At 45.7% G+C, this 21223-nt stretch overlaps 3 protein-coding genes across 14 annotated transcripts; all 3 read right to left on the reverse strand.

The window, feature by feature from the left end:
* Positions 1 to 655: 655 nt before the first annotated feature.
* Positions 656 to 8650, reverse strand: LOC123160639 (dolichyl-diphosphooligosaccharide--protein glycosyltransferase subunit DAD1). Of its 11 annotated transcripts, none has more exons than XM_044578468.1 (8): positions 8518 to 8650; positions 7973 to 8087; positions 7839 to 7886; positions 7248 to 7335; positions 7122 to 7165; positions 6974 to 7020; positions 6357 to 6424; positions 656 to 1105 (listed from the first exon to the last, which is right to left on the reverse strand). In XM_044578468.1, the coding sequence occupies exons 2-8, from the start codon at positions 8051 to 8053 to the stop codon at positions 1092 to 1094; spliced, it is 390 nt and encodes a 129-aa protein (XP_044434403.1). In that variant the 5' UTR covers positions 8054 to 8087; positions 8518 to 8650; the 3' UTR covers positions 656 to 1091. The 11 variants fall into 11 exon arrangements, with proteins under 11 accessions (XP_044434403.1, XP_044434401.1, XP_044434406.1 ...); XM_044578466.1 differs by having other exon boundaries at positions 6974 to 7033; XM_044578469.1 differs by lacking the exon at positions 656 to 1105 and adding an exon at positions 2149 to 2439.
* A 296-nt stretch (positions 8651 to 8946) lies between these two features.
* LOC123159568 (patellin-4) lies at positions 8947 to 11065 on the reverse strand. Its single transcript, XM_044577396.1, has 2 exons — positions 9785 to 11065; positions 8947 to 9688 (listed from the first exon to the last, which is right to left on the reverse strand). Exons 1-2 carry the CDS (start codon positions 10949 to 10951, stop codon positions 9155 to 9157), a joined length of 1701 nt encoding a protein of 566 aa, XP_044433331.1. The 5' UTR covers positions 10952 to 11065; the 3' UTR covers positions 8947 to 9154.
* A 1345-nt stretch (positions 11066 to 12410) lies between these two features.
* Positions 12411 to 19735, reverse strand: LOC123157297 (twinkle homolog protein, chloroplastic/mitochondrial). 2 transcript variants are annotated; one of them, XM_044575556.1, is made up of 22 exons: positions 19387 to 19735; positions 18824 to 18951; positions 18370 to 18425; positions 18217 to 18274; positions 17990 to 18136; positions 17755 to 17838; positions 17596 to 17676; positions 17449 to 17514; positions 17220 to 17333; positions 17018 to 17065; positions 16838 to 16923; positions 16669 to 16729; positions 16192 to 16237; positions 16055 to 16116; positions 15397 to 15528; positions 15254 to 15315; positions 14947 to 15030; positions 13783 to 13914; positions 13539 to 13635; positions 13314 to 13448; positions 13156 to 13223; positions 12411 to 12920 (listed from the first exon to the last, which is right to left on the reverse strand). In XM_044575556.1, exons 1-22 carry the CDS (start codon positions 19646 to 19648, stop codon positions 12827 to 12829), a joined length of 2103 nt encoding a protein of 700 aa, XP_044431491.1. In that variant the 5' UTR covers positions 19649 to 19735; the 3' UTR covers positions 12411 to 12826. The 2 variants fall into 2 exon arrangements, with proteins under 2 accessions (XP_044431491.1, XP_044431490.1); XM_044575555.1 differs by having other exon boundaries at positions 16055 to 16237; positions 19387 to 19732.
* Positions 19736 to 21223: the final 1488 nt, after the last annotated feature.

The raw sequence follows: 21223 nt of genomic DNA on the forward strand, positions 1-21223 counted from the left end.
ATGAAAGAGAACAGAAGAAAATATGTGTGCCCCTCCCGCACACCTTTCGATACCCGCTTGGATTCCAATCCAAGGTCTAGCCTCCTCCTTTATATTATTCAAAGAAAAAGAAAAGGAGGAGGAAGCTGATAGTTCAATCTTTATTCTTTAAGTAGCTCCAGCCTGAAGCAAAGAACCAGCTACGGATGCTTTGGCCAAAACTAAAGCCAAAGACCAAACACTGCTGCATCCCAGCATGTCGGCAACACTCTGCAATTGCTCTCCACTATCCCCATTCATTCATTGTTGCTCCTTCACCTGACGTAAACATACATCTTCTACTGCAACCGCAACCGCATCATAGATCAGCGCACAAGGTGTGCCAGCCTACCGATAAAGGTGACACTATTGATATGATTCTTCCTCTATATATATATTTCTCATGTTAATTGGTTGCAGTTTCTTTCCTTTCCATCCAAAAGAATAGGTATTTAATTATGCATCGATTAACAATGTTTGTTCAGGCAAGAACATAACTAATACCTAGGCTCTTCTGGTATAGCTAGGTGCCAGCTGCAAATTGATTCACCTGGAGGTGCAGATCGATGGTTTAGAATTCTGGAGCTTCCTGCCTTTGCCGGGCCTTCATTGGAACACTAGTCATCATGCGTGGAGATCAACGACATCCAGAGGTACATATATTTTCCACCGAGCTACACACGCATGCATGCAGTTCTCGCAATGTAGACCAGTAATACAGGTGGTATGTTAATCATAGACAGGTACCTACAGTCTATAGTTAATCCTAAACTTAAAATTTCTGAGATATGCTAGCTAATTTAATTAATTAGCCGCAGTAGAGAACAAGACCTAGCACTCCAGATAGAGGATGTGATTCTTGCTGAAATTAATTAGCCCTTTAAACGCCAGGCTTGACATTACAAGAGCTGCTAGGAGCCTAGGTAGAAGGGGAAGAACCCTCTTCCAACTGCCATCAGCTTAATTAACTAATTTCTCTGCCTCCTCCCCTGGCTGCAGTACCCCTAACCGCAGCAACGCGTACATCTTTGCCCTAACGCACCGCCATTAAATCCTCCTCCCGCCATCCTTCTCTAGCTAGGTCCGTCTGAAAAACACAGACATACTCAAGTTGTGGTCGTGACATACCGTCGCAGTTTAATTAGTGCTCCTAATAATAGCAAAAACTAAGTAGGGGCGCTGTTTGCATATATAGGAGTAGTTGTTACTACTTACTACTGCTCCACTTGACAAAAATCTCAAAAGGTAATCAGCAACATCATTTAATTGCCATCAAATAATGTAGGTCATCTTTGCGGGCAATGTCGAACAAGCGGCAGAGAAGATCTCTCGTTACCTACTGATGGATACGAGTGGGACTGCACATAAGCCCATCTATTTTGATGAAGATGAGGGCCTGGCTGCTTCTGCGGTGCTTAGAGCAATAGCCCAGCACCCTCCTCCCTATCTGTTGGAAAGATTCGACAAGATCATCCACGTTGATTGCTCCAGGTGGAAAAGCCGAAGAGCACTCCAAAGGACAATCGCACAGAAACTGGAGCTTCCTCATCAGGTGATGGCTGTTATTGATAGGCAAGACACGGAAGATGATTTCACTGGGGCAGATGAAGCATCAAGAGGTGAGATTACTGATGTCGGGAGAGAGATCCATCGAACCCTACAAGAACACAGATGTTTAATCCTATTCTGCAATGGAAGCAACGACACTGTTGATTTGTATGATTTTGGCATTCCTCGGCCTGAATGGTTTGATACTAGAGTATTATGGACCTTTCGAGGGAGGCATCGTCTCAACCAACGCATTCTTCAAAAGGTGGATACGTCAAATTTTTGTCTTGATGTTCAGTTAAGTAGTAGACATGCGAGGAGGGAAATTTGGCTGCAAGAAGAGGCTAGAGAAATTGCTGGGTGCGCAGGTATGCCTGCTGAAGTGGCTGAAGTGTGTTGCTTGTATTTGTTGTCACTAAATGCCCGGGGAATCCTCTATTCTCAGGACAGCACCATGTTGGACTACAACTGGGCCACCCATGCTTCTAACTATTGGGTATGTGATGGGATTATACAAGGAGGTCAGACTGAGGAAGCATGGGAGATTGCTGCTACTCTGCATCAACAGCTATGTATAGAGGATTATACATCTGGTAACCGGTTCTATTATGGCCCTGATATGAATTCAATGCCGGTGAATCCTCATAAAAGGTGGATATTTACGAGTGACAACTCTGTTGTTCATCCAGAGTCAACGTCATTTTTCCTTGAGACAGTCACAAGAAGATCTAATCCATCATTACGGTTATTAACCAGTGACACATTTCATCAATCAGAGAACCTTCACGTACTCAAATTATGCCAGTGCACCTTTAGTTTTTCTTCACCTCCTTTCCGTTGTTGCCGTAGGTTAAGGTTCCTTGGATTAGATGGCTGCAAAGATCAACATAAAGAAGAACATCATGAGAATAAAGATATATCAGCAGTGGAATTTTTCCAGAGCCTATGGGTGGTAGATATATGCGACACCAATTGGGATCTGGCTTCATCACCAAAGGTAATAGATCAGATGGCTGCAAACATTAGAGAGGTACATATAAAGAAGGGAAAGATTTGGTGCCGCAATTTTGCATGGAGACAATTGCGGAACCTTCGCAGGCTTTGAGTAATTGAGCCGAGATGCCCTTGGGAAACAGGCAAAATGGATGAATTCACGGATATGGTGAAGTTGGAGTTCCTCGATCTGTCTAGGAATGTTACAATACAATATTTGCCAAGCATGTCAGGGGCAACAAGCCTCAAGAATATGGTTCTAGATGGTTGTGTTGGGCTCAAGCGTGTTGAAGGGCTCCCCGTGTCACTTGAATCATTCAGCTTAGATGCAGGGTCCGGAAAAGATGATTGCAAGAAGGCCAAAATAACCCACATCACCATGGCCGGATGTGCAAAATTATCTGACTTTGTGTTGCGTGGATCACTTCCAAAGCTTGAGGAGCTGAATTTGTCCCACACATCCGTCAAAACACTTGACCTCAAGGATGAGGTGGTGGAGGTCCCATGTCTCCAACGAATCATCATGATGGGTTGTGAGCAGCTTCGTGCCGTGCTTTGGCCAAAAATGGGGGTGCCCGGACTAACTTTGCTAGTCATTGACAACCGAGGAGGAGAAAAGGTCGAAAGAACACTACCAGATTTAGACAAGCTAAAAAAGGGACATCATCATGTTTATGTTGCTACAATGGACATGAGATTCATTCAGTCACTAGTGATAAGAAGTCACCGTATCTTTTTGTCCCCAAAGACCGTTGGATGTAGTCTAAACCTCTGCATATCTGCTGGCAGTCAGTGGTGCAGCAACGAGAAGATGGGCCCTGACAGCATATCAGGGCCACCCCTAGCGATGTCATTATTTCCCAATCACTCTTACAACACCTACAATGATTTTGCTGTTGATGACATAAATATTGGTCATGACTACAGCAGCGCAGTGCAGTTTCAGCTGGGGGACTACCATGTGGAGATTGGTGATGGATTTAGCAACACTAGCGTGGATACCATCCGAGGAATGGAAGCTATCATCTTAGTGATGGACAAGGCTGGGTCGCTGCATGTGCATGATAATTCTTCCATCACTAGTGCCAACCCTGGAAACATCCCTGGACTCATGAAGTCCGGTCAAGTGCTGAAACTTGGTTGGGATTGTCTCAAATGGTGTCGTGTGGAGCGATGTACCAAGCTACACACAGTATTCGATGCTAACCACGTTTATTGCTCTTTTAAAGAACTAGAGAGCATTTGGGCAGCTGATCTTCCAATGGCCTGCTGCATTTGGAGCAGCGAAGGATCGGCGAGGTATTACCCATCACGGCGTCATAGGTATGGGAAACTGCAGAGCATACACCTTCACTCCTGCCCGAGGCTCACATTTATCCTCCCACTGTCATGGCTGGACACCTTGAGAAACTTGGAGACCATCCACATCGTCTTCTGTGGCGATCTGAAAGTGGTGTTCCCGGTGGAGCAGAAGCTCGACCTGAGCATTTCAACATACACACCTAGGGCGTTCATAATTGGTACACTGGAGTTCCCCAACCTGAAGCACGTGTACCTGCACGACCTCCACAAGCTGCAGCATATATGTGAAGCCAAGATATTTGCTCCCAAGCTCGAGACCATCAGGGTCAGGGGCTGCTGGGGTCTGAGGCGCCTCCCAGCCATCGGCCGAGACAACCACCCTGTCGTGGACTGCGAGAAGGATTGGTGGGACAAGCTGGAGTGGGACGGTCAGGAGGCCGGCCATCATCCTAACCTCTTCAAGACGCACCACCCGTCTTATTACAAGATGCCCCTGGAGAGAATTTCCGTTCTCCGGTGAAACCGTTGCAACCCTTTTTAGGTACACATGCACAATGCTTTCTCCAGTGGTTTCTTGTTTAATACATGTACCATATCATAAAGTTAACATTTACTATATGGTAGAGTAATATGCCCTTCAAAGAATACTCTGCATGTACATCAAGTGCAGATGTACATCAACAAGTTAAATAATCATGCCGGTATTGTGTTTGATTCCTATAATCCTGATCTCGGCTATGCATTCTGCTCTCAACTATAATGCCATGTGCTATGTTGTGTAGATTTGGTGGTGCAAGATGATGTCATGCCTTGCTGCTCCTGACTGCTGCGTTGCCACAGCGGTTCAGGTGTTCATTTCCAAAGATTATGTTGGTGTGTTTTTCTGAAGAATAAATCGGTGTGATGTTGTGTTTTCCCAAGATCAGGAGTAAATCTTCTTAGATTTGTTTCCAATGAGATGGAGACGACCGTACCGTCTGTTTGTGTGTGGTTTGGTTTGGTTTCGCTTGTGGTCATGTTTGTGTTTGTAATAAGGTTTTGATGTGCTTGTGGTGTGTCTACCATGTACCGTCATAAAACCCCTATTGGTTTGACGAGAATGCTGTTTGCCAAAGACTACGCATGAAACAATGCTAAGTGTGTGCCCATGTATCGGTGTGGTTTTACATGTATGCTTGCCTGGGAATGTACATGTATAATATATTACTCCCTCCGTTCCATAATTTTTGTCCTCGTTTTGTCGTGAGTACAAAGTTTACATTACCTCCGTCTCAAAAAAAATTCTTAAATTTTTCTAGATGCGGATGTATCTAACTTAAAAGCGTGACTAGATAAATCCTTATCTAGACAAATCTAAGACAAAAATTTTAGGACAGATGGAGTATTTGATTTGGTTATTCACCGTTAATTTGGGGTCGGCCGGGAAGGATGGCGGCAGCGGTGGCCTGGACCAGCTGGCGGCGGCAGCGGGGAACCTAACCCTAGCTCTTATACCATGTTATGAAATGAGCTTCTATTCAACGGGGCCAACAGGCCAGCAGTACATATACTTGTAAGGGAAATAAGCAAAGAAGCCACTACACACAGCTCAACCCTGTTCTAACAATCTGAAGATCAATATCTTGATCCTGGAAGAAGCATATGCCAGGATCCATGGATGGAATCCCCTAAGTAGACGTCTTGAAGCTTGAAGGAAGATGACTGTGCACTGGATGGTGTGTTCTTGATGAGGATCAGTTTCATGCCTGTTGTCGCTGTTTTTCTGTGTTAAACAGATGTTGTTAGTTTCCTGGTTGTACGCTTTGCGATGATAGATGTTTTGCTCAAACGGTTGTGCAACTTGCGCGCTGAGATGCGAGTGTGTTCGCTAAATACTTTCTTTAGTTTCTCCTTTGTTTTGCTTTCTACCGTTGTAATAACCCTGTTGGTGGTTTCTTTAATGGAAATCGACGAGGTGGCTCATTGTTACGAAAAGAAAGATGTGATTTATAAATGCAATGTTGCCTTGGTAGGTTTTGTTTGTTATTTTAATTATGCTAATAGCTGTAGACAAAGTTCCTTCCTGCTATACATGGCCATGGGATACCCGGTCTGGTCCGAAAAAGCCTGACATCACCCGGCCCGACCTTGCCCACGAGTTGGGCCTGGGCCTGAGATATAGGCCCAACAGCTGGGCCGGGCTTGGCATATTTGTGATTTAGGGAAGGGCTTGGCCCAATGGCTCGAGGCCCAGCGGGCTTTTCCACTGGTGGGTCAGGCCTGGGCCTAGGTTTCTTGCAGCAGGCTTTGTTAGGCCCAGCCCAAAGCCCGGCCCAGCCCGACATATGGCCAGGTATACTTCCTGCCATTCTGGATTGGTAAATCTGACAAATTGTTGGAAAGAGTAGGCTGGTGCATGGTATAGATAGTTTGCTTGAACTTTGGTGACGCAGTTGGAAACAAATTATCAGCGCTGGAATGAAAAAACGGCAGTCTTGTTTGGTTGAAGTATGCACCTGAAATCCGGAATTGTATCCCTTCCCGGTGTTTGGTACAACTCAAGCACGCTGGTCGAATGAATAACCTGAAGCATTGCAATGCAAACAATTATGGTGGTTGGGTATCAAAATATGGGGTAATAAAACTGAAGTGGTTCTGCATTGAAATTTTACTCTCCGGCACAAATGAAATTTAAGCATACTGATTGGGTGAATGGGAAATACAAAATATTTGCAAAAAGAAAAAAAAATCCATAAGTACACAACTCCGAGTGCCAATATTTGGAGCTTCAAGTTCAGTGTTTGAACATTAGGACACTAGAATATTTGGAGCATTGCGGCATCAGGACAATCATTATTTTTTTCTTTAACAGCTTTGGCAGTAAAGAACAGTGATAATATTGAAATGATCTTGCCAGTCTTCACCGCATCAAAAGAAAGCAAGTTCTCATGTCCTTATGTTGTTAGCACTAAATCCACGAAATTATTATAGTTCACAGAGAAACTCTCGGATTACATAGATGGTGTGCGGTACCACATGAACATCGAACATGATGACAGTCTCAAACATTAGGACACTACAAAATCTCAAAAACTCGTAGGACAGTGGCTTATCCGAGGAAGTTTATGATCACCAGGTGGAGCACCAGATTGCACAGGACGAAATCTGCAAAGGCCCTTTCTGGAGGAAGATCCTGTACATAAATGTTTTGACATACATGCTGGATTCCAAAGAACAGAGTATTGCAGCAGATTAAACGCTAACAATGAAACTAGAGTTACCTTGAATTCCTTGTTGTCCTTGTTGACTTGAATACGGAGGCACGCTGCAAAAACGTAGACAATGACATAGTATCATGCAACCAAGGAAGGGTGGCCAGGATTGAGAGGGGCTTAAGAAATTCTTACCAGCAAGCACTGCAGTTCCTATGCATGACAGGACACCAGATAGGAACGAGTTGAAGGGAAGTGATCCAACTATTCCCATGTAACCAACCTGGTTTGCCACATAAGGGAGCATTTCAGTAGTTTGCAAATGGATCGGCCCTTTCGTGATTATGGGTGAACAGAAGAATTATGGCTTATAAACTGAGGACAAGGATAATGCCAGTACACGCTATATCAAGCACACCACCTAGAAAACAATGGCTAACACTTGATCTGTCAAATCAAACATCAAGGGGCATACAAATGCTTAGCAATCCATGACATTTACACCTACACGAATTTGGTTGCCAGATGGCTAGGTACTGGGCACAGCAGTTTTTTGCAAGCTGATACCCTGCTCCTTCAAAATTGAGAAATGTGGTATAGTAATAGTAAGCAAACATGATACCGCCCTTCCTAGATTCTCATGCTATACTAGAACAAATCATTTCGCAATATCACAACCCTCTTTGTATCCTTGCTTTCTTGAAAAATGAAATTGTTCAGGTTAGATTTTATCTTCTCCATCCTAAATCATATATCCTCGCTAAAACATAAAGCATCGAAAATTACCTGAACAAGGGCAGTCACCACAGCGAAAACCACATACAGGTCAATGATCTGCAGAAATACGAGAACAGGATCAGCAATCGGATAGTCGGCTGTGGCCACAGGTTGACAGCAACACAAGAGAGAATGGCAATTGCCTTGAGATTCGTGGGCGTGGCGGCATAGGCCTTGTTCAGGGACTGGATCAGGAGCGTGGCATCCCCATCAGCCTTCGGCATCCTCGCAAACCTTGCACCCTCAGAAGGCTTGGAGCTAACCAGTAAGAAACAAAAACAAGTCACTTACTAGGGAAAATGTAACGTCAGTCGACACCTGAATTTGGCGCACGCCAATCCGTGGACTCACTGAATCATGAGTCGACAAGAAAAGCTCAAATCATCAAACCATTATTAACTTCTAATCTATAGTTTTCTGACGAAATAAAAAATTCGGAAGAAATCAAACAAGAAAAACCGAGGACATGTTCGTTAACCAAGTTACAGTGGGTAAACTCAGCCTGAAAATCTAGAATTCTGAAGGCACCATCAAGTAGAAATATCAACTACAGTATACATTCTAAAATTAGTGAAATCCCGACGCGTGGAATGGAGATCTAGGACTGGAGCAGCTTTTTAAGGACAAGGAGAACAACCTGGGATCTGGAGGGAGAGGAGGAGGCGCGGGAGATCCCGACGAGACTCACCTCAAGCAGTGAAGCCGGCGCAGTGGGGATCGGATCGGGGGCCGGCGGCGACTACGGAGAAGAATGGGGCGGGGGAGGGGGCGTCAGACTCGAGTTGGGCCACTGCCATGCGGAGTGTTCGTTCGTTAGCAGGCCGAGCCCACCAAACAATGTTGAGTCAGGTAAAAATGCGTAAAGATTCTCAAAACAAAAGGTGAAAATGCGTAAAGATTCAAAAAACAAAAGGTAAAAATGCGTAAACGTGCCGTTGGATAAAAAATAGACGGCCAAGAGGAGGTACTGTAGTTGTGTCCGGGTACTGTTCATGCTGATCTGGGCTGTTGATTTTCAATCGGACGGTCGAAAGGGGGGGGGGGCATGTCCATTCATGTGCCCATGGCATCTCACTGAATCTCAGTCCTAATTTCTCTGGAAAATAGGGGCAGAAACTTTTAATAACCGGGTAAAAACCTCTTTATATTCTCAGACAATAATTCCATGACAAAAGAATGGTGCTCGCCAAACACAACACAATGTACCCCTACTACTTACTCTCTTGCACAAAAGAATTGAATAATGAATTAATGTAGAATCCACACGCACACAAGTCTCATCTTCCCCCTCCAAAGGGCCTCATAACTTATCATCACTTTCTTCATCACTTCTTGGCGAGGGCGCTCTTGGCCTTGTGCCGGAAGAGCACCCGCTTCCTCCCGCGGGTCGCGTTCTCCACCGTGATCACCACCTTGCCGGCCTCCGCCGCGCGGAACGAGTTGCGCACCGCCTCCTCGCCGGCGCCCACCTTCCGGCCCTTGCTCACCACGATGGTGTACGCGCCCTCGTCCGCCGGCACGAACTCCTCCGTGTACCTCACCTCCCACCCCAGCACCGTCACGTCCCACGTCAGCGTCGTGTCGCCCTCGGCGGCCTCGATCTCGATGGCCTCGGTGGCGCCCGCCTTGACGACCACCTCGGCGATCTCGGCGTCGTGCTCGCCGGTGAACTCGGCGTCGCCGTCGCGCTTCAGCCCGCCGTACTTCACCGGGATGGCCTCGATGGGGATGTACTTGAGCAGCGTCTCGGTGACCTTGGACGGGCGGGCCACCACCAGCTTGCTCTTGGTCCGCTGCGTCAGGAACGGGAAGAAGACGGTGGTGAAGGCGTAGTAGGAGAACGGCACGTTGATCAGGATCTGCAGCACGACAGGGCCACGAAAATTCAGTCAGATCTCGAAGCAATTTCATGGCATGATTGGGGGGAATGAAATCGAAATGTTTTGGGCACTCACGTTCCTGGCGACGAGCTCCGGGTAGTTGTCCTGGAAGAGGTCGAGCACCTGCTTCATGGCGACACGGAGGTCCTTCCTGGCGGGGCCGGGGGAGCCGCGGAGGTCCGTCACCTGCAGCAGCGACGCGGCGCCGCCGGGGCGGAAGTCGAGCTCGGCCACGTGGCGCTCCATGGCGCGCACCCGCCACCGGAGGAACCGGGCCGGCTTCTTGCCGCCGTCGGTGCCGAGCGCGCTCCTGTACACGGCCTCGTCCGCGAACACGCCCAGCGCGTTGTAGCACACCGGGTGGCCCTCGCGGTCCGCGCCGTCCAGGCGGCACGCGCCCTCCGGGAGCGCGTCGCCCTCGAAGTCGTCGCCGTCGGCCGCGGTGGCGGCCAGGCTCTTCCACTCCCGGCGCCACCGGAGCGTGCGGCGGAGCATGTCGAAGGCGGCGCCCGCCTTGAAGTCGCGCGCGCGGAGGAACTTGAGGAGGACCACGTCCGTCGCCTCGTCGCCCTTGCTCGGCAGCAGCGGCACGCCCCACAGCGCCACGTCCTTGTCGACGGCGACCGCCGGTGCCGCCTTCTCGGCCTCGACGGCGGCGGTCTCCTCCTTCTCCGCGGCCGCCTCGGCCTCCGGCTCTTTCTTTTCTTCAGCCGCCTCCTCCTGCTTCTCCTCGGCCGCCACGGCCTCCTCCTTCTTCTCCCCGGCCGGCTCGGCCACCTCCTCCTTGGCTTCCTCCTCTTTCTTCTCCTCACCGGCTTCCACCTTCTCCTCAGCCACCGCCTCCTCCTTCTTCTCCTCAGCAGCCACCTCCGGCTTCTTCTCGTCGGCCGCCGCCTCCTCCTTCTTCTCCTCGGCCGCCTCGGCCTTCTTCTTCTTCTTGCCCTCCTTCTTCTTACCCTCCTTCTTCTTGGCCTCGACCTTCACCTTCACCTTGCTGCTCCCGTCGTCGAAGTCGAACAGCTTGCCCTCGACGATGGCCTCCTCGACCTTAGCCCGGAGCTCGGCGAGCGCCTTCCGCTCGGCGTCCTTGAGGTCGCCCAGGCGGTTGCTCTCCTCCCTGAACGACATGTTCTTGGCCACGGCCACGGCGGCCGCACCCGCCTCCACCTCCACCTTCGCGCCCACCTCCTTGGCCGGCGCCACCGCCTCCACAGCCCCGCCGGAGACGACCTCCACGCCCATGCCGATCAACAACAGAGGATTTCACAGCACGATTAGAAAAGAAAATCAAAAGGCTGGAGATTCCCGGTGCGGTGCGGTGTCAGAGGCAGGCGATGCAGAGGAGAAGGTGGTGTGTGGAGCGGGGAGGAAGAAGGGAGCGCTATATAGCGGCCACCGCGGCGTCGCAACGGCTACGGGGCGGGGGCCAATGGGGTGGCGCCAGATAGGACGGGGAGCCGTTGGGTCGTCCGTCTTCGCTTTGCTTGCTTTCTGCGGCGCAGAGCCAGGTGGGCCGCGGCCCATGCCAACGGCTACCTCCTTGCTAACCGCTTTTGTTTCTCTCGCGCGGCAGTGCTCTCTCGCCGCTGGACGCTGGCTACAGCCAGTCAGTAGAGAGGCGATGCTAGCCTGTTTTTTTTCCTTTTTCTTTTTATGAGAAAGATGCTAGGCTGTTCTGTTCTGTTCTGTTCCGTCTCTTGTTTGATTGATCCGCTTTTGTTTGTTGGGCCCGTCCCTTTACTTGCTGTTGTTAAATAAATAAATCTGACTGGGTGACTGCCAGCTTGGCGTCTGACCTGACAGCAGGGCGTTCTTGTTCTTGCTTTTTGAGGATATTTCTTGTTCTTGCTAGTCTAGGGGTTATGAAATAAATTTCATAATGCCAATGGGGTTCACGCATTATGAAATTTATGTCATTGCAATTAGCGGCGCCTTGTTTATGGAGTCACAGCTAATTGCAAGCTGGAGAAATGAAATGCATGCAAGGAGGTGGTGCTGGTTTTAATTGAAGTAGTAGGAACAAGTACGCTTTTAAAAAAAAATTATTTCGGCGAAGGAACAGGTGCACCCTGTCTGGGTTGGCCTATGATTTGTGGCAGGCGTCCTTTGTCCTGGGCCAAGTCATATGTTCATAGTCTAAGATTACTGTGCATTCAGTGGTGCATTGTCTACCGCCTTTTGCAAGCTGGAGAAATAAAAGAAGCGGTGGTTTTGATACCGACGAACAGAAACACATTTTTTAAAAAAAAAATTATCTTTGGTGAACGAACAAGTACGCATTCGGTTGGCCCATACAGCTGCAGCGGCAGCTCCAGTAGGGTGTACCGCCGTTTGCCAAAAAAGAGACTAGGCTGTACCGTGTAGTACAGCACAGCAAAGCAAAGCAGCCGACTGTTGAGCAAAGCAACAGCCATTGCCGTTGCCAATCAAGCAGAAACAGCCTTGCTTTTGGCCCAGCTGGTTCCCCGTCAGAAACACGCAGCAAGATAGCCTAGCTGTAACGACAAGCCAGCCAACGGCAAGGACACAGGCACGATTGAACGATGCAAAGTTAAGCGGGAAAGAAAATGCTGGTTAATGATCTAATGATCATAGATTTTGGAAGCATTCGTCGTCCCAGCTCAGATCCAGATAGATTTGGTCACCACATGGTCGATGGCATGTGCTGGGCGGTAGGAAGATTCAAAACATGGGCTTCCGATTTGCGAATCATGGGCTTCTGCTGATGCATGCATACTGATACCAAGGACAAATATGTGTCATGGACCTCCAACTGCTACAACCGTCGGAAGGGCATACAAAAATAACCTACTAGCGGTTGAGATGAGCTTTCGCTGCTGACACGACACGACCTCCGCCTGGTGCGACGATTAATTACAATAATATGATCTAGCCTGCTATACACCCCCACACCCCAGCAATGCCATGTGGCCGTCTTAGTAAGGTCAGTAGCCTTCGACCACATTTTTCGCACCAGGAATCAGCTCAAATGGTATGAACGATCAAGTTAGCCAATCTGCCATGAACACACGGCAAACTGTCAACTGCGCCATCCACAGAAGCGACGACCATAATATCTCAACCGCGTCAACTGTCCGGGAGAGCGAGCAGAGTAAATCAGCGCTGGTAACTTGTCGATTTCTGACGAATCTGCTGCTTCACCACCTTTGCTACAATGGCCTCATCGGCTTCCTTGTATTCACCAGTAACCCTGTGGAAGGAAATACAAAGATGATTTGGTTATTAAGTTAGCCATGCAGTTTGAACACAAGGTAAATATCTTCAGGTGAACTACATAAACCATAATTGACCCTTTCTGAAGGCACTTCCGAAATTATGGAACAAAGCAGAAAAAAAAAATCATATGTTCAAATGGTTCTGAAGGGTCATCAAGAAACCTCAGTTTAGAAAATGGTAGAAACAATTAAGTTTTGTGATGAGCATACCGGTCATAGGTCAAGAAAGCATCCCCTATTTGCCCAATCACTTTGTTCCGAACCTTCTTCATACAGACCTATGATTCCCCATCCAACCAGGCAAAACAGATAAGAGTCAGGCACTGGCATTAAAATGAAGCATGTATTGAAAAGGTGCAAACATCAACCTGCACGACATCCACAGGGCCAGCATCTGGATCCCTGTTTCGGTGTATGACGATACCATTATCACATTTGTTTATGAAATGCGCACTTCCACTGATGTCGTACATATTAGGCGGTGCGCCAGTCCAGTTGTGAAGCTTTTCAAAACATTAACACCAAATGAGACCCCGTTGTATAGTGCAATTGTGTGGCAAAGATCAATATGGGATTATGTGAAATTTGATTACCTGCCTAGGGTGCGCAACAAACCATACGTGACATGAATGATGTTGAGCAAAACGCTTAATCTTCGTAAGGATCTGGCTGACATATTCTGTCTCGGTTCTGTTAATAACGTAGCAAAGGAGTTAACTCACCAAAAACAGAAGGGGAACATATGTAGCTGGGTAATAGCAGAGTTATAGTTGACATATGAAACCGCTATCAGTAAACGGCAAAGTCATGCTCATGAGAGGTTTAGGTAATGCTTACTGATTTGAGGGGCGCTGATGGTCAAGCTCATTATAAGGATCAATCACAAGACCACGTACTCCATGTCTTAGAACTGCAGCTTTAGCAAGATTAAGAACCCAATCGATGGATGGAAGGCAATCATCTTCACACCTGATTAAGCAACACATATTCAATGTTAACTTGAAATGTGAACCACCATTTAATACAGGCACATCATCCAAGAGAAATACAACTACTATTCCTTCCCAGTAAAGTGCGCATGAAGAGAAGCCAAGACACACACTGATGCCACCACACACTTCTAAATAGAGCGGTCTTGATGACTGAAAATAAACATTGATAATAGTGGCAGCTACCAGTGTAACCGTAGATGATGAAGATACAAGTGTTGTGACCATATGTTATTGGTTTAGCAGTTTAGCAGGCCTTGGAAGTTCTACAGAGACCTTTCAAGCGGCCACAAGGAAATAATTTTGGTTTTTGTTTCGCTTCATCAACAAGCTATATAGGCAGCACAAGACACAAGTGACTGAGTTTGACTCCAATTGAAAGCGAGATAAATTTTGCTAAAAAGCGAGATAAGTACAAAATTTGAAGCTAAAAAATATTTTATATTCCAAAGTTCATATTGTATTTTTCTAGAAATGGAATTGGAGAATGATAACTACAATGTGTTGCTCCTTTCCATATATAGTACATTTGGATTACAGTGTTTACATGCTTCTTTTTGCTATTTAGTATCAACCAGATCCTTACCAACGTCCTCATATGGAACAAACATATGATGCAATGTATGGTAAGTTTATATAAGTGATCATTTTGTTCTGTGTTTAGTATAGTTCATATCACAAATATATAATTTTATTTTTTAAAACGTTAAAATCAGTATTGGTTAAAACACTTTCAAGGGTGCTTTCTGAAACAGTGCTGCAAGGTGGGGTGGTCGCTTGCCGACCTATTACTTAGGGTGTTCAGTCTCGGGATTGGAATCAACCGACAACCGGGACAAAACTGGCAGATGGAAGGGTGGTGCGTTCAATCTGGTTATATGGACGCACCACAAATAGCAGCTCCAGTTCTAAAATTTACCTAAGGTGGGTTTCATGGGCAGATCCAAACTGTCTTTGAAAACACTGACGACATACCACTATTTAAAACAATGTAACTGAACTTAGTATATACCTAATCAGATGGAATGACTCATTCAACCATTCTTTGCCTTCTTCAAATTCATCTTGACTCATCCGTTCCACAGAGCCCCCATATCTGTAGAAACCAAAACAAGGATTGCTAAACCAACTAGATGTAATCACAAAACCTTCAAAACGACAAGAATAAATAGCAAAGTTCAGAGTGGAATCTATTCCAAAGAATCTTCTGTTGACTCTCTTCCTCAAAAGGAACTGTCCTTTAAAAGGTAGTTGCTTATTCTAGGTATCATATATGAGATCAGACAAACAGAGATACACTTGCAGACTTTTATCCTTACCTAGCATCAAAGAAAGGTTTCTTAATGTGCTTCTCCAATAGTTTCCGGGCATGGTCCCTGACCTAAACACCAAAATCATCGTTATTTCGAGGTGTCGAATGAAATGAAAGGCTAGATAGCATTGATAGTAAACAATGGCTTGCCTTGTTTTCCATCGAGCATAGTACAAATTTCCACCCACACTGATTGTTTATATTACACAGTAATGCATCGATCCACTCACTTTTGCCGGAATTTGGTACTCCTGTTACTATGGTCAATTCCCCAGGAACAACCTGCAGGAAAATAAACAAAATCACATGAGAAATTGTGGGTAATGGCATTGAAGTCTGCAACTATAGCTTCCAATGTGTACAACAGTTCAGGCCATCTTTTTGGGCACGCTAGCCACTGAAGCTGGAATCATATAATTGCTTTCAGCTAGGATCAACAAGTCAGAAAACATGACTACATGCCACGTGTCAACAGCTATTCCAAAAATTGGTTAAATAATCTGGTTTCATGTTGCAGTCAGAAAAGGACCTTCTATGTGCAAATAAAGAAAAGAAAAGAAACTCTTGGCAGGAAGAAATCACCTAGTTGTTTTCAACAAGGAGGGTACATGACTACACAGTATGAAGTTCACTGAAATTGGTTAAATGATCTGATTTCATGGCATATGTCAACAGCCATTGCTGTCATAAAACAAGCTTCTATGTGCAAAAGAAAACAAAGGAACTCTTTAACTTGGCAAGGGACGAAGCGAGCTCGAACCGATCAAAATAGGACGAAGAACAAATAAAAAACACAACTAATAGATACCTTGTAGAGCCCATCCATACATTTCCAACCAGTAGGAATTCCAAGCTCATCCCCATGAATTCCTAGATAATAACTATCGATCTCAGGGAAGAAATCTTTGAAGTTGAATAGACCTCTTATAGGATACAGTTCTGCACCTTCTATAACTTCTTTCAATGCTTGTGGTCCTAAGAACATAAGTACCTGTAGTTGAAAAGGGAGTTACAAGGATCAACTACAGGACGTATAAGAACACCCAAAGTTCCAAAACAAAGCTGTCTAGTTTCATAAAAACAGAGCTAAAGATAATAGGAACTGAACTCAAATGTGGCTATATATTTCAGATGGTTCTTCAGAATGTAGATTAATTGCATACACAAAACCTTACAGGCTTTAATTAAGAACAAGTAGATTACTTTCAGAAAGCATCATAATACGTTAATACTACAATCTAGGATGAGGAAGTTAACATTTAGACTCGATACAAGTAGCATAAGCTTATCGCTAGAGAATCACGTTAGCAGCGGGACATTTTTACACCTCTTACATCAGGAATCTTTCAGCATGAAAGACAAGCAAAACAATGATAGCAATATTATTTATTAGTCAAAGTTGCATATGCATGTCATAAAAACCTCGTTAGCATCTTTGCAAAATTCTGTCTCATTCTTCTTTGGCCATTTGACCCTCCAACACCTGATTGCAACAAATTAAATGTGGCATACGAGTTAAATGAGGACCTGCAGTCATAGGTAATTAAAGTAATTGTGGAGGCTTGTGATTGCAACACAATGGCATACAAACCTTTCTTTACCAAGACGTCGAGCAAGTTCCTCAGCAAGAGCCTGCCCTGGAGGATCAGCATCCGTTGCCAGTATTATCCTAGATGCCTAATATCATATAGCCGAACATATTCAGTACACCAAAACTTCTATCTTAACAATAGAGTTTGCAAATAACTTTTGAAACGAGGAGAATGCGCACCGGGTCAAGATACTCTTTGCAGTTCCACAGATATGAATACTTCTTATCCTAGCTTTACAGGGAACGTAAGAAGATGTTATGTCACAGTTAAGGTTTCCAGTACAGATCAGCTCACATTAAAGGAGCTATACTAATAAATAACAATGGCAAACATAAACTCTAGTGACAAAAACTAGCAGCAGTATCAGAAAATAGTTCTAACATGATCTTTGTCCGGGAGTTTGTTTGATACTTGCGCTGGTGCACCATCTGGCACACTCACACAATTACGATAGCCAGCCTCCTCCATGGAAAGTTTATCAATTTCACCCTCAACCTGCAATGTCAGAAAGGACAACAAGCTAGTAAATACTTTGTGAACTCTCAAGCTCAAATGGATTGGCAACAAAAAATAAATAAGAAAAATGTCGCATGGCTTATGTACAACATACAATGATAATATCGCGTGCTTGCTTTATGTCATCCAGACCATACAAAATTTTCTCTGTGTTCGCCTCCTGTTAAGAAGAAAAAGTGTGAATAATATTCATAGAAATATAACTTAAGCATGCAACCTAAAAAGGAACAGCAGAACAAACCTGTGAAAATTTCTTAGAGACTTCCCTGTATTTGCAGCCAACAAGGACTTTATCACGTCTATATGTAAAAGCAATAACAATCTGCAAACGAAATACCATATTTGTGAATCCCAATGCATGTTTTTCCATAGTAAAAATGCATCAACAGTACAGTCATACCTTGTTATTCCTTTTACGTTGCGATACGTTGTTCCTTCGAAGTGTTTTTGCTGATATCATTCTTTCTGAAAAGTATGTCACGAGCTGCAAGAGATAACCATCTTACAGAATACCCATGTGCAAAAGTTTTTGCCAGCATACAACAAAGAATGCAAAGGAGAACTATGAAGATGGTTTCAGTATCATTTGAAGAATATACCAATCAAAAACGTCTACTTGATAATACTTCCATTACCTCATCACAAAGAGGCTCGAGACGCAGGTCCTCTTCACGAAGTTTTCTGATAACCTTGGCTGGCTGATTTGCTTTAACTTCCTGGTCACTTTCATTTTCATTTCCCGGGTCCTTCTTTGCTTGGTACGCCTTCGAAACTCCATCAGGCTGCAGATGCAAGACAGAACAATAGTGGTATCAAGATGCTATATTACTTTCAGTTTTCTTTAAGTTGTTGGTAAACTCACCTGGGTATAGCCTTTCCATCCACAATTTGCTCTAAAACAAGTCCAGTTTCCATGTGTACTGAAGAAACAGCATAGAACAGAGATCAGATAACCTACTGTACATATACCTTAAGACAACTAACAAGCTCAAATGTGCTGTACATAAAAACTCACCCATCTTCCCGGATGAAGACGCTGAGGCTTCGTTCCTCGGTTGAGCCCCCTTTGCACTAGTTAACAGAAGGGAAATCATACTTAACCATTTGCTGTTTGATAGAATATAAAGTACAACGGACCACCAAAATAGCATATATTAATCTGTATCATATACAGATGAACATGTTTGTAAGCTGGTCATCAAATTGATCATAATGTGCAGCCACTTCACTCTTCAAGAACGCTCTTTTTGTGGAAGGCATGCTCGTTAATACATACTTCCAATGTGCACAATATGTGAAACAGAAATAAGCTAACTACCGATCAAAACAAATTATGGCTGTGAATTCTTTATGTACTCAATCCAGACAAAGTAGCCCTTAGCTTACTTACTTACTTACCAAGCCTTGGGCAAATCGTAGAAAAGAATAGCAAATGGAAACAGCGATTCTTGGTATCAGAAAAGGCATACCTGTGGGCAAATCGTCCTTTGAAAAGTGCCAAGCCTCCATTGGCTCATATCTATCCCTTCCTTTTTCATCTTCTCAACTACCTGCCCTAGCCGTTCTTCACAAGCCCTTCTCTCCTCCATCGAACGAACTGTTATCCAAGAATAACAGCACATCAGTAAAAACAACAAGGATTCTACATCCAGTTATTACGAAGCATTAGCAAACCACTGAAATGCGACAAAACAGCAGCTATGCGAAAAAGCAGGTACGCCGGATTATTCGCAACCGAGAGAGCTCAAATTCCGTAAAACACTTTTTCTAGGCCACTAACTAAGATTTTTTTCGAGCACGATCTCCATTGATATCATAAGAACGCAGGCTTGAGAACCATCTATCTTACAGGCCAAAACAATAAGAAATGTAAGGTGCTACTGAAATTTCACTAAGCACTGAACCAGCAGTGCTCGCTCGGCGCCAGAGCCCCCAGTTGCACGCGGTGCGTGGTATCGAAAGAGGAAGGAACCCCTGCCTGCGCCACAACGCAGAACCAACGAGTCTCTCAGAGTAGTGGGACGAGCATTACCATTCCTGGAGCGCGGGACCGCGGGGGCGGCGGCGGGCACGGCCTCGGCGGGGGCGGTCCCGAAGCAGCAGGCGAGCTCGGGCCGCCGGGGGAGGCGGGTCCGGGCGGGGAAGGAGTGGAGCAGGCGGACGCGGTGGCCCCCCGCGGCCGCGAAGGCGGCGGGGAAGCGGCGGCGCGCGGCGAGGAGGCCCGAGCCCCCGGCGCCCGCGGAGGTGGAGGCGGCCATGAGGAGCAGCGACTGGAGGGACGGCCGCGGCGGCATGGCGGGGCGGAGTGGCGGGCTAGGGTTTCGGGGCCCGGGGCATGGGCCGGGGGAAGGGGGCGGAGGGGAAGGGGGTCGGAGGTCTTGGGGAGGAAGAAAAGAGAGGCGATGAGAGGAGGAGCAGGGGATTTTTGGATTGGATAGGAGGAGGGCGAGGGAGGGGTTTAGGGTTTCACACGCCGGCCGCCCGGCCGCGTGTTCCCCGGCGTGTGCTTACACATGGGTCCCACTGTCCAGGGACTTGGGAACCGAACCGTAGGATGCGAGAGCTTTCCAAATGGTTTATGCTTTTCTTCTCCTTCTTTGTTTGAAAAGTACTACACTATGTTTTTCTAACATAGTATAGTACTCCTCCATCCCTAGCTTGCAAAACAATCTTATATTATAAGGTTTTAGCTCACAAAAAATGATTTTATATTATGAGACGAAGAGGGTATTTAACAGGAGAATATTTGGATTCATCATTAGCTAAATACCCGTTCAATTAATTGTCAACCTACATTATACCCTACATTTTAGTTAAAATTAATGGCTTCCGCCTTAGTGCATCTCTAACGCTGACCCGTAAATTTTCCCCCGCATCTCCAACGCCAGAAAAAGATGGACGCCTCATCGCAATGGATGGCTAGAAGGATTTGCTTTCCTTGTCCAAATTAGCAGTTGGAGATAGGCTGTTCTTCGTGATCCACCACGAAGGTGATGATGTTATCCTCTTTGTCAAACCCATGACTGCGTAATCCGTGTAATCCGCTGATGAGTAGTTCTATGTTGTTGCTGCACTTCTTGTTGATGCTTGAATACTCCTACTCGCAATGTGTGATACTTTTGGGAATGATGTTGCCGACGTACCAAACGTTTGTTCAATTCCTAAACTTGTAATGCTATATTATTATGTGTGATCATATTTTTTTCTGTTCGTGTTTTATTTAAGAATTAGTATGGCATCTCATAGTTCAGTAAAATGATAGCATAAACGAAAAGAATGTAATAGATTTCATTATGAGCATCTCAACTAATATCCATTAGATAAACCAAAAACTTTGTTTTCAAGCCCACTGCATCATTTTTTTCTTTCCCAACATGTCGAACATCTCAACTAGTACCTGATTCTAATATGTTATAAACTCTGCCATGGCAAAAATTATAAGGTACTACGTAGTGAACACCTACTAGCCATTTATTAAATCATTTTTATAACCAGCTCAACATTTTTTGTCACGCCAAACATTTTATGTGATACCACGAACCGTCCCAAAAAATGGACATGTGTAGTGACGCCCAAATGTGTCCCTGAAAATCAGGCCACAACGTCGCCAAAGTTGGCTAGGGTGCTACCCCGGGAGGGAACATCTCGTGACGGTGGGCCGTCATGGAAAATGATATTAGGCGGCGTTTCTTGTTTCGTCGCCAGGGTTTTTGTCACCGAATAGACGAATTTTTGTAGTGTTGCAAATAACATACATATCCCAAATTTGGACAACAAAGCAGGAGGTGCCAAACCAATAATCCTCCCAAAACAAAGCAGGGGAGGAGGGCGAGGGAGGGGTTTAGGGTTTTACGCGCCGGCCGCCCGGC

This window comes from Triticum aestivum, chromosome 7B, assembly GCF_018294505.1.
Source record: "Triticum aestivum cultivar Chinese Spring chromosome 7B, IWGSC CS RefSeq v2.1, whole genome shotgun sequence".
Classification (NCBI taxonomy): domain Eukaryota; kingdom Viridiplantae; phylum Streptophyta; class Magnoliopsida; order Poales; family Poaceae; genus Triticum; species Triticum aestivum.